The 15,571-nt window shown below is 46.5% G+C and overlaps 3 protein-coding genes across 3 annotated transcripts; 2 read left to right on the forward strand and 1 right to left on the reverse strand.

Moving 5' to 3' along the window:
• Positions 1-9,076: 9,076 nt before the first annotated feature.
• On the forward strand, positions 9,077-12,640 carry LOC119304153. The gene is made up of 6 exons (XM_037581321.1): positions 9,077-9,173; positions 10,018-10,135; positions 10,228-10,599; positions 11,136-11,589; positions 11,865-11,946; positions 12,313-12,640. Exons 1-6 carry the CDS (start codon positions 9,135-9,137, stop codon positions 12,514-12,516), a joined length of 1,269 nt encoding a protein of 422 aa, XP_037437218.1. The 5' UTR covers positions 9,077-9,134; the 3' UTR covers positions 12,517-12,640.
• A 567-nt stretch (positions 12,641-13,207) lies between these two features.
• On the forward strand, positions 13,208-13,544 carry LOC119300446. Its single transcript, XM_037577403.1, has one exon. The coding sequence runs from the start codon at positions 13,208-13,210 to the stop codon at positions 13,460-13,462; it is 255 nt and encodes an 84-aa protein (XP_037433300.1). The 3' UTR covers positions 13,463-13,544.
• Positions 13,545-13,617: 73 nt separating this feature from the next.
• On the reverse strand, positions 13,618-15,169 carry LOC119298446. Its single transcript, XM_037575844.1, has 3 exons — positions 14,747-15,169; positions 14,318-14,609; positions 13,618-14,138 (listed from the first exon to the last, which is right to left on the reverse strand). The coding sequence occupies exons 1-3, from the start codon at positions 15,007-15,009 to the stop codon at positions 13,701-13,703; spliced, it is 993 nt and encodes a 330-aa protein (XP_037431741.1). The 5' UTR covers positions 15,010-15,169; the 3' UTR covers positions 13,618-13,700.
• Positions 15,170-15,571: the final 402 nt, after the last annotated feature.

A 15,571-nucleotide genomic window follows, 5' to 3' on the forward strand; every position in this document is an offset into this window, starting at 1 on the left:
TTAATAACATTCAGATTGGTTCCGAAAATCAGTATGTCATCAACATACAAGTACAAGATAACTTCCTTGCCCCCACCATGGCGATAGTACACACATTTGTCAGCTTCATTCACAACAAAGCCTGCAGCTATTAAAGTTCTTTCAAACTTCTCATGCCACTGTTTGGGTGCTTGCTTAAGTCCATATAAAGACTTCAGCAACTTGCACACTTTCCCTTCCTGACCATCTAGTACAAACCCATCTGGTTGTTCCATATAAATTTCCTCATCCAACTCTCCATTTAGAAAAGCAGTCTTAACATTCATTTGATGAACGAGAAGACCATGCGAGGCAGCTAGTGAAAGTAGAACTCGAATAGTGGTCAGTCGAGCCACAGGTGAGTAAGTATCAAAGAAGTCTTCACCTTCCTTTTGGGTATAACCCTTAGCCACGAGCCGAGCCTTATACTTTTCAATAGTACCATCAGGCCTAAGCTTCTTCTTGAATACCCATTTGCATCCTATAGGTTTGCACCCATAAGGACGGTCAGTTATCTCCCAAGTTTCATTTGCCAAGATGGAATCCATCTCGCTACGAACTGCTTCCTTGCAGTAGTCAGCATCTTCAGATGCATAGGCCTCTGAAATAGAACTGGGAGTGTCATCTATGAGGTACACAAGAAAATCATCACCAAAGGACATTGCAGTCCTCTGTCTCTTGCTCCTAATAGGAACTTCATTGTTCTCCTCCACATGACTTTCAAAGTGTTCCATCAAAATTGTGGGTTTGGTAATTGTAACTGGTTCCTGATTCGATGAACTAGGCATCTCCTGATTAGATGAGGTAGCCATATCCTTCATGGGAAAGATATCTTCAAAGAAAGTCGCATCATTCGACTCCATGATCGTACCGACATGCATGTCAGGTACCTCAGATTTTACAACCGAGAATCTATAGCCAATGCTATGAAAAGCATATCCCAGGAAAACACAATCCACAGTCTTTGGTCCAAACTTCCGCTTCTTTGAAATTGGAGCATTGACTTCCGCCAAACAACCCCATGTTCGCGGATAAGAGAGTTTTAACCTTTTCTTCTCCCATTCCTCGAATGGAGTTATCTCTTTGTTCTTTGTGGGGACTTGGTTCAGGACATGACATGCTGTCAATATTGCCTCCCCCCACCATGCCTTGGAGAGACCCGATGTATCTAACATGGCGTTAACCAAATCAGTTAGAGTACAGTTCTTTCTTTCGGCCACCCCATTTGACTGAGGTGAGTAGGGAGGAGTCCTCTCATGGATTATACCATGTTCCGCACAAAAAGCATCAAACTCATTGAAAAAATACTCTCCACCACGGTCGGACCTAAGCCTCTTGATTTTTCGATCAAGTTGGTTTTCCACTTCAGCTTTGTAGATCTTGAAAAAGTTCAAAGCCTCATCCTTAGATTTCAGAAGATACACACGGCAGTATCTAGTGGAGTCATCAATTAACGTCATGAAATATTTCTTTCCACCTTTTATCGACACACCATTCATTTCACATAGATCTGAATGTATGAGCTCTAGTGGTGCAAGATTTCTTATTTCTGCAGTCGTGTGAGACTTACGAGGTTGCTTAGCTTGCACACACACTTGACACTTAGATCCCTTGACGGTGGTGAAACTAGGGATTAAGTTCAACTTCGCTAGTCGCGACATGCAACCAAAGTCAACATGACAAAGACGTGAATGCCACACATTGGATTCACTATTGTTGCAAATATGATTAACAACTTTATTGCAAACGTCTGATAAGGATAAACGAAACAAGCCTCCTGACTCATAGCCTTTACCAACAAAGGTTCCATACTTGGATATTACAAATTTATTCGACTCAAAGACAAGCTTGTAGCCATCTCTACACAGAAGAGATCCGCTAACAAGATTTTTATTGACGGATGGGACATAATGCACGTTCTTCAGCCGCACGATCTTCCCCAAAGTAAACTTCAGATCGACCGTACCAACACCACGAACAGAATCACTTGAACCGTTGCCCATCAGCACGGTTGAAGTCCCTGCGGTCTGATAAGACGAAAACATGGAAATATCACCGCATACATGCACATTAGCACCCGTGTCAATCAACCAGTCAGGAGAATGACATACTGAAAGAATAGTGGAAAATATACCATACCCAGCATCCTTCATGTCAGTATCTCCAATGACAACATTAGCAGTCTTGCCGCCTTTCCCAGGATGACGCTTGTCATAGCGATTAGGGCAACTAGGAGCCCAATGATCAGGATCCCCACACACATGACAAGCACCTTTCTTCTTTCCATTCTTCTTCTTGAAGTTCGTGTGTTGCAAAGCCTTGTTCTTCCCATCAAACTTTGCTTTTCCATCAAACTTGCCCTTGTTCTTGAACTTGTGGGGCTGGAAGTTCTGCTTCTGTACCACATTGGCACTAGATCCCCCCTCAATACCTCGAGCACGTGTGTCCTTTGCTCTCGCTTTTTCTTCCACATCAAGAGTGCCAATGAGATCCGGGACGGAAAACTCCTGCCTCTTATGCTTCAGCAAGGTAGCAAAGTTCCTCCATGAAGGAGGAAGCTTAGTGACGATACCTCCGGCAACAAACTTGTCCGGTAGCATACAACTGAAGTGCTCAAGTTCTCTAGAAAATGACTGTATCTCATGAGCTTGCTCAACCACGGAGCGCTCTTCAGTCGTCCTGTAATCATAGAATTGCTCCATGATGTACAGCTCAGTGCCAGCATCCGAGACCCCAAACTTGGCCTCGAGTGCATCCCACATATCTTTTCCATTATCAATTGACGCATAAGCATCAACTATGTTCTCACCAAGAACACTCAAGAGAGCAGCCTTAAATAGAGTATCCATTTTCTGAAAATCTTGTGCCTGTTGAGCATCAAGCTCTCCTTCAGGTTTGCCGAGAGTGGCGTCATAGCAACTCATGGTTTGAAACCATAAGACTGCTCTCACGCGCCACCTCTTATAGTGGATACCCTCAAACATAGGAGGTCTCATGGAAGCAGCAAAACCACTTGGGGTAAATTGCCTATGATAAGGTTTTTGGATTGTTGGAAATATGAGCAATTTACCGAATGATTTTATTAACAGAAATACTAGATAAAGCATGACTAATATAGTAGAGATAAAACAAGTCATGCGTTCTGACAGAGAAAAGGAAAATAACTTCTGCATATATGAACCGTAACCTATCATATCTAAAGCAGACAGTATAGCAAGTAGCATATATGAAGTAGAACCTAAAATGTGTAGGACAAGGACTAGAACAAGGAACTGCGGCAGAATCTTTAACAGGAAAGACAAAAACACGTACGGGACAGCAACAGCAGAAGCGCTGGACTTGGGGTCGGTGTCCTCGCCTGGCATGTCGTCGAGGAGGTCGTGGACGTCGGAGAAGAAGTCGTCGTCGGGGAAGTAGTCGTCGGCGACCGGATCGTCCGTGATGAAGCAGCCAGTAGTCGCGCTGAGCGCTCTCCAAAAACCTTATCACCCTTCTCCCGTACAGGACTCAAAAGGTGCGGTTTCGGAGGCCTACTGTCCAAAAATTTAGACATCGGCTCGGCTCATTCCCGCAACCCGCGGCGTGGCGGGCTGCGGAGGAGGAGCGCGCGTGGATGTCCCTCTTGTTCTCATGCTCATACATGTGGGGAAAGAACCTCCCTTATAAAGAGGTCCAACTCCCTCTAAACTAGCAATGTGGGACTAAACTTTTATTCCACCTTTTGCCTTGCACAAATGGACTGCGTGAGCCTCTATGATTTATTAGGAATTTTTAAAACTGCTATTGGGCTAGGTCCAAAATAGACAAAATTCCAGCACATACACCCAAACGCGGTGCAGTTAAGTCACCGAAGCTGCCTTCCACAAAATAGCCCCACAGGTACACAATCGTTGAGGCAGCAGCAGCGGCCGTTGTTGGGAAATCGCTATCAAGGGAATGCTTTGAGCTCCTAACTTTGGAATTACACGCACGCAAGATCGCCATCAAGGGAATGCTTTGAGCAAGATAGCGGCCGGCCTAGCCTTTGGTTACATTACGCAACACCAACGGCCTATCTTCTGAACCATAGCACTCTTTTTAAATTTCAACCTCCGGTTGGTATCAGAATGCATGGAGATTTGCCGTTCAGATTAGTTTTTAACCTGGCAGCCGAGCAAATTACCATTTGCACATGCGCCCGTTTAGTCAGAGTCCTACTTGGCCAATCATCAAGTGATTGCACAATTACATGAACCTAACCCACCTAGTAGCATACATTCCTTGTCATGTCTAGTTATGCACTTATGCTTCTCCACCGTCAAATGATTAGGCATCTCTGTCGGAGCAACTTTGTGGCTGTTTATCTGTGTATGTCCTCGTTATCAACTAAGCACTCTATATATATTAGTGCGAGTGATGGTATACTCTGTTCCCCTAAATGTCGTGCCTTCTACAATTTTGGAAACTAACTGTTTCTTTGTGGCCTCCGTTTTTGGTAAAGATTATGTGGACAGATCATCCCTTGTTGATTTAAAGAAGGAAGCTGTAGATGTCTCAAAGTTGTTGGTGAATTTACAGATTTCTAAGATCAACAGGAGGGCTAATATGGTGGCTCATGAGATTGCAAAGTTTAGTTTTGATAATAGATTTGATGGTTTTCTGTTTCATTCCGTTCCGCCCTGCGTGGCAAAGTTTGTTATGAATGATTGTACTAACATTTTAAGTTAATTAATACATGAAGGGGTTTTTCAAAAAAAACATGGCCATGTTTCCAGAAGTCATGGCAGCATGCTTGTGTTCAAACTCCCAAAACAGATTTGCAACGCAATAACTTCTGCTATGTCTCAGTTTTGGTGGGGAGATGAGGATGTGAAGAAGCACATGCACTGGTTTGCATGGTGGAAGATGTGTGTACCTAAGAGCATGGATGGAATGGGTTTCAGAGATGTGCATTGTTTTAACCTGGCCCTCTTAGCGAAACAATGCTGCGACTGCTCGCAGAACCAGAATCACTATGTGCGAGAGTCTTGAGAGCAAAATATTTCCCAGACGGTGATCTACTTTACTGCACTCTTAAAAAAGGTAGTTCTTTCACTTGGCAGAGTCTATGGAGTGGTATTCAGACTTTCAAGAAGGGTCACATTTGGAGAGTTGGAGATGGTACGCAAATAAATATTTGGGATGATCCTTGGGTCCCTAGCAGCCCAAGCAGGAAGGTGATGACCCGAAGAGGTAATATTGTTCTAACAAAAATTTCTGAACTTATTGATATGGAGAATAGATGTTGGGATGAAGAACTGATCCGACAGGTGTTATGGCCTATTGATGCCAATAGGATCTTGAATATTCCTCTTGCTATAGGAATGATGGAGGATTTTGTTTCATGGCACTACAACAAAACGGGGTTTTTCTCGGTTAGCGGCATACCACATGGAGTGGGATTACCAACATGGACGAAAGTTGAGACAAACAAATACCATATTGTCTTCAAGTACTAGTCCAATTTGGCGCATTCTTTGGAAACTTCAAATACCGGCAAAGATCAAGGTGCATGTTTGGAGAGCTTTGTATGGTGCAATCCCTTGTCGGGGAGTCCTGGCCAATCGACATATGATAACAATCTCCGACTGCCCGATATGTGCCACGGATTGTGAGAGTATTCGTCATTCTTTCTTTAGATGCAACAGAGTGCAAGAGATTTGGGCAAAATTGGGCTTTCTTCCCACCGTAAGTGAGCTGTGCAAAACTGAGATGGAGGGATCTTCGGTCCTTGGTGACCTGTTGTTAATGCCAAGCGTTGATGTTCCGTCGCTCCCGGGTGTGCCCATGAAGGAGCTGGTGGCTGTGGCGGTTTGGTATATATGGTGGGAACGACGAAGATTCACCCATGGTGAGCCCATCCAAGAACCTGGAAGATCGGCCCAAGCCATTGTTACTTTGACCAAAAATTTCTTGAGGGCAAGGAAGCATGGTGCGGGCAGGATACGAAGACATGGATGGACGAGACCAATAAAGGGATTTGTTAGCCTCAATATCGATGCCTTTTTTGATGCTGACAGTGGCACCAACGGGACTGGGGCCATCATACGGGACTCTACAGGTTCTTTCGTTGCGGCATCCACGAGCAACATCCCGTTTGTCCAAGATGCGGCGACAGCCGAGGCACGGGGCCTCAAGGATGGGCTGGTTCTGGCAAACACCATCGGCTGCAACAAGGTGGAGATCAGGGCGGATTGTATGGAGGTCATCCAGATAATGCAAGACGGAGGCAATTCCTTAGGACCAGCTGCAGCCATCTATGAGGAGTGTACTTTCTTGTGTCGTAATTTTATCTCTGTTAGTTTTTGTCATTGCCCTAGGGAAGCTAATATGGCGGCTGATCTTTTGGCTACTAAGTCGGAGCCCTCGCGAACTATTGTGTGGCAGAACGAGGCTCCAGACTTTCTGCTCGATATAATCACAAATGATGTAGCCCTATTTTCACATGAAATATAAACCGCCATGATGGCATTTCCCTCAAAAAAAAAAGTGAACATCCACTAAAATGTTATTGTCATGGAGTTTCGAGGCACTTTTGGGAAGTTGGATCCGGCTGCACAAATTTTCAAGTTAACTGCAGCCAGTGTACAACATTCAGCACGAAACAGTTTAGGCCTCTTTGGTTCAAAGAAAAAGTGGAGAAAACACATAGGAATGGATGTTTTTTCTATAGTGCACTACTCGAGCCTTTGGTTCAAAGGAATGTAGAATAGGAAAATGAATGAGATTTTTCTTTGGTCTCGGTTTCAAAGAAAAACACAGGAATTTTATAATCCGCTTGGGCTTTTTTCTTTTCTTTCAAATTATATGTACGAAGAACGAGACTGGCATCCTTATTGGCCTAATGATGACATCCTTACTGGCCTAATAACATTCTAATTACGTGTTTTTATGTGGATTGGTTTTGACCAGACTATGTTTATAAGGATTTTTGTGTTTTTTTCTTCTGTTTTTCCGAACCAAACACTTAAATCTGAGAAATTCATGTGTTTTCTAACCCTCTTAGAGCATCTCTAGAAGACCCGTATAAATGGTCAAACCCTTATAATTTTTGCGTTTTACAGTTTTGGTCAAAAAAAAATGTCCAGAACAGAAACCGTAAAAATGGTCCAGTCCATAATTTTTTTAAGGGCCACCAAAAATGCACACCCGAAACCCTTATATTTGGAGGTTGCAAGGCCGAACCTAAGGGGCCCCGTATACCGGTCAAACCTCGTCGGAGCAAACACGCCGTCACGGAGTTTGCCGGAATCCGCCCTAAACTCGCCGGAATTCATCACCGCACATCGGAAAAGGCCGCTAGACGCCGCAATCGATCGCCGCCGATTCGAATTGGACGAGGTCGACATCGCCGTGGCCTCCCATTACCTTAGCCTGGCCGCCGGAATCCTCCCAGCGCGGCAGGCAAAGGGGCACGGGCCGGCCGGCGCGGCTGGCAATAGAGCAAAACACGGATGGCGGATGCGACGGGCCGTGGCCGGTGAGGCTGGGCTCGGCCGACGGGCGATGGGGCACGGCCGACGGGGTTGGGCACGGCTAGCGTGGCCGGCTGGGGGAAGGGGCGGCAGTGGCCGGACTTGAGGAAGGAGCTCTTTATCCCAGTTTTACAGTTTGTTTTAGAGTATCTGTTCGGCTGTAGCTAAAATGAACCCTTAAAATGCTTTTTTGTTTTACAGTATCTGTTCGGTTGTAGCTAAAATGAACCCTTAAAATGCTTTTTTTTACCTGTATCCCAGTTTTACAGTTTGCGATTTTAAGGGGTCTGGTGGAGATGCTCTTACGCATGCATTTATATCCAATTTCCGTGTTTTTTTCCTTTCATGCATTCTATAGAATCATGTGAACCAAAGGATCTCACTGGAACAGGAAGCAAACGTAGGGCCCTCGGGTGTATATGCATCTGAAATGAAAATAATAATTTATTAATTGCGAAAATTGTAAAAAAAATTCTGAAACATTTTTGAAAACAAATTTGACCTTCTGTTGTGCTTGTACAAAAAGTTCCGTTAAGGAATGACTTCCATGGTATTCTAGGTTTAAAAAAAATGGAATCAACACTATATATATATGTACAAGTTACTATTCACACTTTTTGCCCTTGAAATTTTCTTTTGCCCTGAAGTCGACGGCAGTTTTTCCGTAGCGAAACCTTTTATACGAGTACAATAAAAGGTCATTTTCCCCCCCAAAAGATCATATTATTTGAATTTTTTTCGCAATTACTATTTTTTCCATTTTAAGTGCACACAAAAAAAGTTGCCGTAAAAAAAGGTGCATATATACACTTGAGAGCCAATGGGTATTTCCCAGTGAGACAGTAGCCACAAACATTTTCTCCTCCCCCGACTAAAATAGAATAGGGGTTTCCCCAGTACAGTAGTACGTGTACGAACGAATTGATGAGCCCATCGCTCAGATTCAGATTGTACCACCACCGCTCCACAGTGCACGTGCGGCCCCTGACACTCGCTCCCTCACTGTGCTGCACGACCTGGTATCACTCCGTGCCACAGTTGCCCCTTTGGTACTCTACTAAGTTCCGGCGAGTGATTGGTACGAAAATAAACGGTAAAAATAGGATGATGCTAGTAGCCAGTGGCTTGTTTAACTTGGCTTGACCGGAGCTGCTTCGAATTACTAGTACTACTAGAGTTTAAACACCAATTATAACGGGAGCCGGTACCACTGATCCATGATTAGTGGTAGTAGTCTCCTCAAAATGCAGTACAGTGGTGTTTTTGCTCATGATTAGTAGTGCATGCCAAATGGTACTGATGTTGTTGTTGCTTAACCAAGCGCGGTCTTGAGAGAGTGAGATGCGCTTGACAAAGTCACTAGTATAACAAACAAATGCCGGAGAAGAGGGGTGCTGACAAATCCTCCAAATTCCAAATCCAATTCTCTTCTCCTCGCGTGTCTTAATCGGCTGGGTTGATTAGCAATGGCATCGTGAGAGGCATATTGTTTTGTTAATCAAGCAGGCAGGCTCGCACGTCCCCACTCCCCGCTCGTTAAGCTTCCTGCCCCTCCCCTCCGCTTCTTCTCCCCCCTCCCCATCCAGCCGGGACCCCCAGCCCAACTCCCCACCGTTGCCGCCCATGGACTACGAGCGCATCCACGACCCGCCCCACCGCCAGGTTCGCTCGCCGTCTACCCCCCCTCCCTCCCCGCAGCCGGTTTGCTTTCCTTCTCATTCGGATCGGATCTTTCTCGTGCTGCTCGCCGTGGTCTCTTCTTCCCCGTACTCCTTCCTCCCTGCTCCTCTCCTCATGGCGGGCGACTCCCAGTGCCGGTTCTGGTTTTGTGCGCGGTTTGCAGGGCATTGGCAGTTGGGCGCCGGCGATCTGCTCGATTCGGTGATTTCGCTCCTTATCCGCAGCATAGGATTCCCTCGGCGCAGTTCGTGGCCATCGCCAGGTTTCCGCTGCTAGCCCTACCAACGTTCTGTATCCTTGTTGAGGCGCGACCTCTTTAACGACCACTTCTTGGAAAGCAGGCAAGCATATGCCCGCCGTTGCTGAATTCGATGCGCTTTCCAGCGACAGGTCCACATTTGACTGTTTTCCTGCAGCGACCGGCTTCCATTCTCCCCCCAAATCCGGCCTGCATTTTTGGTCCTGAATTCGACGCCCGCTTTGCTGAAAAGTTTCCCCTTTCGCCATCCTCTCCCAGTCGATGCTACTGCTCTGCTCAGCTCTGTTTCGTCTTGAATTCGGCGACGATTTTGTATCTATGTATGTCAGCATGCGCCGTAGCTTTCACCGGGTGGCTGTGGAGGCACGGGATTGGGACGGGTCTTGGATATTTGCGCGCACGATTTTCTAAAAAGCCGGGGATAATTTTGTCCATTATCCCGTGATTCCGTCAAATTTGGCAATTTCTTGGTTCAATTCGCCGCGGAAAGCGCTCTACAAAACGGTCCCGATCCCCTTCTTTCAGTCTCGCTAAATTCCTCTGCTCTTTCCGTCTTCTGCAATGCAGTCGGGCGGATTCTCCCCGGCCAAGCTGCGAGCCATGCTTCTCGGGCTGGAGAAGCACCAGCACTCCGGCGAGGACACCTCGCCCGAGGCCAACGACTCCGGCGAGCTAGACGACCGGAGTAAGTCCAATTTACTACACTTCATCAAATAGTATCCTCTACAGTTTACTGAACACTGCTAACTCTTTGGGTACCAATAATCGTGTCCATAGGGAGCTTGGAATGCTCCACCTCCACCGAGATGTCCAGCAACAGTGGCCACAGATCAAGGAACCGGGCTCCGGACGACGACAGCTTCGACTCCGAGAGCAGCTCTTCGGGGCGGACAACGGTGAAGAGGCCGACAGCAGTATCTAGTCTGCTGCCGCCGTTCTCTAGGCCGACGCCGTCGAAGTGGGACGACGCCGAGAAGTGGATTTCTAGCCCGACGGCGAACCGTACTGGCTGTGTGATGAGCGCCGCTGGGTTTGCGCCGAAGAAGACGGCATTTGCTTTACCTGAGCACGGTGCCTGCCCACCGGCCGCTGCTAAGGTGGTCGCCGAGGTGCCGAGAAACACCGGAACCTTGACTGATAATTCAGTTGGTAAGTAAGATTTTGTCATTCTTTTGATGTTTTGATCATGTCTTACTCTGTTTTACTACTTGATAACGACTGTGATGTGATCATGAGCTGAAAAATGCATGCTTCTGTGGGCACTTGAGAGCAATATCTTTGCTTCATGTGTCTGGTGTATCCTAAGATGTGTGTCTGAACTTTGGAGGTTCAACTAGCATGCTTCATGATTGTTTATGATGCAGCATGCTGAATCGAGTCAAGGATTGTTTGCTAGTTCTTGGGCGGCAAATTTGAAGTTGTGGGTGCCGGCTGAATCGGGGACAAGTACACTAACATCATGATACATTAGTTGGTGGTGCGAAAAGGCCTGGCTCTGATGTTATCATTGTAGTAGGCCAGAAAAGCCAATCTGCCATTATTCACCACTTATTTTCTCTTTATTCAGCAAACAGTTTCAAGTGGGTTTTCCAGCTAACCAGAAAGGAAATTTGTTATCTGTGTCTTTGTTTTATCGATACATTTACTGTGCTGATGACTTTGTTTTGGGTAATCAATATCTGCAGGTTCCACGCAGCCCGATTCAATCAAACCTGCAGAAACTGTCCCAACAGTCGACGAACCAGAACACGTAATTCGGTCTGTCTCGATGAGAGATATGGGAACAGAAATGACTCCGATTGCCAGCCAGGAGCCCTCTCGGACTGGGACTCCGATAATAGCATCCAGCCCTACCTCCACTAGGACGCCAACTCCTAACCGGAGTGTAGAATTTGGTGTCGGTACAATTGATTCCGGCAAGATGGGCATGTCCGAGGAGGAGCTACAGTTGAATACCAGGAAGGAAATCATGGATCTCGGCGAACGGCTAGGCAAGACGACTATAGCTGCATGGGCAAGCAAGGAAGAGAGAGCTACTGCAAATTTCGCAAATGTTCCAGCTGATAAGGCTGTAGAAATCGACAGAGAGACCCGTGCTGCAGATTGGCAGGAGGCAGAGAAGGCAAAGTATCTTGCAAGGTATATTTTTCTTCTCATTCTTGACTATCTGCTAACGCTGACAGATACTGGCGTAACTGTAATGTAACAATCCTCAAATCAGTACTGAGTTCAGCTTGCATTTTTGACATTCTGATCAGGTCATTTGGTAGAAATATACACATGTGCAAAGAGATAGACACTATCTTGATTGGCCCATTTAAATATTTGCACACTTGTGAATATAATCTTGATAGCACATTTCCCTCCAGAACGAGATTGATCATTGATCATCCATATTCATGCAATTCTTGTAGGTTTCAGAGGGAAGAGGTAAAGATCCAAGCTTGGGAAAATCACCAGAGAGCAAAAATTGAAGCTGAAATGAAGAGCATAGAGGTATATCATGAGATGTTGACTAAATATTGATATTAGCAACTGTGCTTGGAGTATAAGTGAAAGGAGTGAAACGAAGTGTTACCTGATGATCTGATACCACTGAAACTTCTAATGTGAAGCACATCATGCAATTTCTTAGGTCTGATCTGTAATCACTGGCACTGCAGCATGCCAGCATAAGAAGCACAGCTTAGTTTCTCTGAATTGCTCAAAAAACTGCTTAGTTTCTCTGAATTAACATATGAAACCATCTCTAAATAGAACTGTATGGCTCATACGTAGCTGATAGCCGAATAGATTGCAAGAAAACTGAGAGAAAAGTCAAGCGTTCAGCATTTGATGAAATCATTTTCCTCCTAATCACAGGCGAAGATGGAAAGAAAGCGAGCTCGCGAGCACGACAGGCTTGCTCGGAAGCTGGCGTCAGCGAGACGCAGAGCAGAGGCGAAGAGGGAGGCCGCGGAGGCGAGGAGGAGCCAAGAAGCGGAGCGAACGGATGAGCAGGCGGCGCAGATCCGTAAGACCGGGCACATACCTTCCTCGATCTCTTGCTGGTGCTGGTGCCTATGATCATCTTATGCCTCTGAGCATCGTAGAAATGTTATGTTTCTCCTGAAAACGACCATTGTAAAAATGCTACTGGCTCATCTTTTATCAGCAAGGAATGCGAAGTGTGTCGTCATTTTTCTCGTCCTCTCCTGTCGATTTGCCAGATCGGATAATATCGACGCCCGTAAATGCGCGCTCATCATTTTCTTGAGGAATTTAAACCTTGCCATGGCCGCTGTTGGAGAGCAAATTTGGCATTATATTTATAGCCACAAGAAATCCAGTTTTAATCAACACTTAATGACAAAGGATAAAAGAATATAAATTACTTCCTATGAAAAGGAAAAAAAAAGATATCCATTGCATAAATGGATTTTTTTTTGTACTACCAGTGCATGAATGCAGGGAAGAAAATAGCACTGCGCCATCAATTCCCTAGGCGGATGTAGATAATAATAATAATGGTGGAATTAGTGAGCGGTTCGTGATGCCACGTGCATCCGCATCGGACGGCTGGGAATCACTCCTTGCCAAAACAGGATAATATTTTATCCAAAAACATTCCCGTTCTGTCCTCTGTCTCCACGGGCGGGGCCCTGTATAAATAAAACGGCTACGAGAAATCTGTCTCTCTCGCCGCGATCCAAAGTCCCAAACCCTAACGCGAACGAGCGGATCGACCGATCGAGCGAGGCGAGGCAGGGTCGGGATGATGGAGGCGCCGTCGCTGGAGCACCGTGTGCCGGCGGAGGAGCGGCACCGGATCGAGCGGGTGGCGCGGTTCGTGGCGCGGGACCGGGACGGGGACCTGGCGGAGGCGCTGCTGCTGCGGCTGCTGAGGATCACGCGCAACGGCCGGCGCTGGGGGTTCCTGGCCAACGACCACCCGCTCCACCCCTACTACCTCCAGCAGAAGGTCTCCGAGCAGTGCCGCATCCTCCGCCCCCGCCACGCCGCCGACCGCTGACCGACCGCCCGCATGCATGCATCTTCGTTGTTTTCATTCATTCTTGTCTCGCGATCGCATCCCATTCTTTATTCGTAGGATTGTTGTTTGTATGTGCCTAATAACGCGCCATTGATACGAGGAGATCGGCCGAGGATCGAAGGAAGCAGCTGTGGGCTGGATTCCAATAAGAAATAGTACTAGGCACGTCAAAGAAAAGAAATAGTAGCAGGGCTTCTGTATTGGGCCAGGTGATTCTTTAGGTGAAACTAACTAATCTTGCCACTTTATTTACTTTTGAGATGCAAATTATGAAGCCTGCTGCATCAAGTTCGACGACGCTGATGTACAGATTGTCGAAGCCACCACCATTGACCAGAGGAGAGGTGACGCCATTATCATACATGTTCTTGATCACACAGCCCAGTGGGTAAGCCGTGAAACCAAGGAGCAGATCAACAAACTCATGCTTGCATTCAGCATACATCACCTTTTTCTCCAGCCCATCATAGAACAGCTTGATCTTGCATTCTAGTGGAGCACGAGGTCCGGAATCTTCACTGGGAGCTACTATGATTTTCTTGTTGATGATCGGTTTCACCGTGGCAAGAGCATCCTGATCAACGGTTCCCATGGGTAGAAATACATCAGTGAATATGGTGTCCGATGACAGAGAAGCCTTCAGCATGGATACAACCTAAAATAAGAATCCAAGTTAGTGGAGAAAATGATTCACTTCTAGCACTAGCGGTGTCCTTTTTTTCAATAGGAAGGTTCACCCCTCCTCTGCATCATACGATGCACACAACTAAAGTTCAAAGTATGAAAAAAATTAAAAATTGAAAAGAGCCCGAAGCTCGAAATAATCGGTGCTACCTCCGTCCAGCCGATGTACACTTCCAGCTCCTCAAAGTCATTGAGGATGGCACCAGGGCCAAAGTTGTGAGCCAGCGACTGCATGGTGCCAGTCGACGCCGGCATGATCGTCCAGTCATCGCTAATCATAAACTGTTCTTTACACCTCACGAACGTCCCAGACCCAGAGCTTACTCTGTTGTAGACATGCACGAGTCTAGCCATGACTTGCCAACACCTGCAGAAATCTCCATCTACCTGTAGGCTTGGCTGGTTCTTGACAAACGTATCATGAGAATTGCAGAAACCGCTCCTGAGGATGGCACGGTAAGATGTAAATTTTAACAGAATCAAGAATTCAAGGTCAAGAAAATGAATTAACAAGATCATCATGTACTAATTCCTATCCGTAATTTCATATAGAGAAGAGTGGGAAGAGAAGATGCGTACCCTCCAAACTCATGGGCGGTCGAAGGCGTGAGAAGCATGCCATGGCAGGCCTCAACCTTGAGCAGCTTACCTTCGGTCAGGCGGCTGACGCTGTCGCAGAGGTTAGAGAGACATCCCGGCGATGACGCCGCACAGAACTGGACGGCGGAGAGCGGGAGCGTGAGGAAGCTGAGGAGGACGTCGATGAAGTCGGAGCCGGCGTCAGCGAACAGCACGCGGTTCCGCGACCTGTCCACGGCGAGCTTGATCTTGATGGAGTCCATAGGTGCAGACTATTCGTACAAGTTCAGAGGACGTCTGTCCAAGAACGACGCAATGGATTTGCAGGTGGTCGAAATCTGTGGAGACTTTGGATTTGGGTGTTGGGGATCGTAGATGGTGGAGTAAAGCAGAGGGGGCAATTTAGAGGGCTTTTGTCCCCAATTCCAGTGCTCCTTTACTCCGAGCGAGTGCGATTACACTGAGCCGGCCTCCTTTACTCTTTATCCTTTGCTGCTTTTCACTATTTTTGCTCTACTCTATGGTTTAGTCCATCGACAGCTATATCTTCACTTATTCAGAGATTGATGCTACGAACAAAATTGGGGGAGACCTCTCCCAGCAGCTGAGGGAATAGTATAAAACCACCAATTTTCGGGTTAGGGTTTCAAAAAACTATCATATTTTTGTTTGTCGTAGATGTGTGGTTAGCTGTTTCAAAAAAATCCAAATGGCTGAGTGGTTAACATTTGATCAGGTTTATGACAGCTGGGGCCCACTCATCAAGTCCAAATGGCAAAATATGTCAACGCAGTCGGTGAACTGTTACGGGGCCGCGTGTTAGGT

This window comes from Triticum dicoccoides, chromosome 5A (genome assembly GCF_002162155.2).
Source record: "Triticum dicoccoides isolate Atlit2015 ecotype Zavitan chromosome 5A, WEW_v2.0, whole genome shotgun sequence".
NCBI lineage: Eukaryota > Viridiplantae > Streptophyta > Magnoliopsida > Poales > Poaceae > Triticum > Triticum dicoccoides.

Bases quoted from the DNA above. Each gene is read 5' to 3' on its own strand.
- LOC119304153 (XM_037581321.1), top strand. From the start codon at position 9,135: ATGGACTACGAGCGCATCCACGACCCGCCCCACCGCCAG. The intron at 9,174-10,017 runs GTTCGCTCGCCG...TCTGCAATGCAG, and splicing joins ACGACCCGCCCCACCGCCAG to TCGGGCGGATTCTCCCCGGC. The intron at 10,600-11,135 runs GTAAGTAAGATT...CAATATCTGCAG, and splicing joins CTTGACTGATAATTCAGTTG to GTTCCACGCAGCCCGATTCA.
- LOC119300446 (XM_037577403.1), top strand. From the start codon at position 13,208: ATGGAGGCGCCGTCGCTGGAGCACCGTGTGCCGGCGGAGGAGCGGCAC.
- LOC119298446 (XM_037575844.1), bottom strand. From the start codon at position 15,009: ATGGACTCCATCAAGATCAAGCTCGCCGTGGACAGGTCGCGGAACCGC. The intron at 14,610-14,746 runs GTACGCATCTTC...TGCCATCCTCAG, and splicing joins ACCGCCCATGAGTTTGGAGG to GAGCGGTTTCTGCAATTCTC. The intron at 14,139-14,317 runs GTAGCACCGATT...TTCTTATTTTAG, and splicing joins TGTACATCGGCTGGACGGAG to GTTGTATCCATGCTGAAGGC.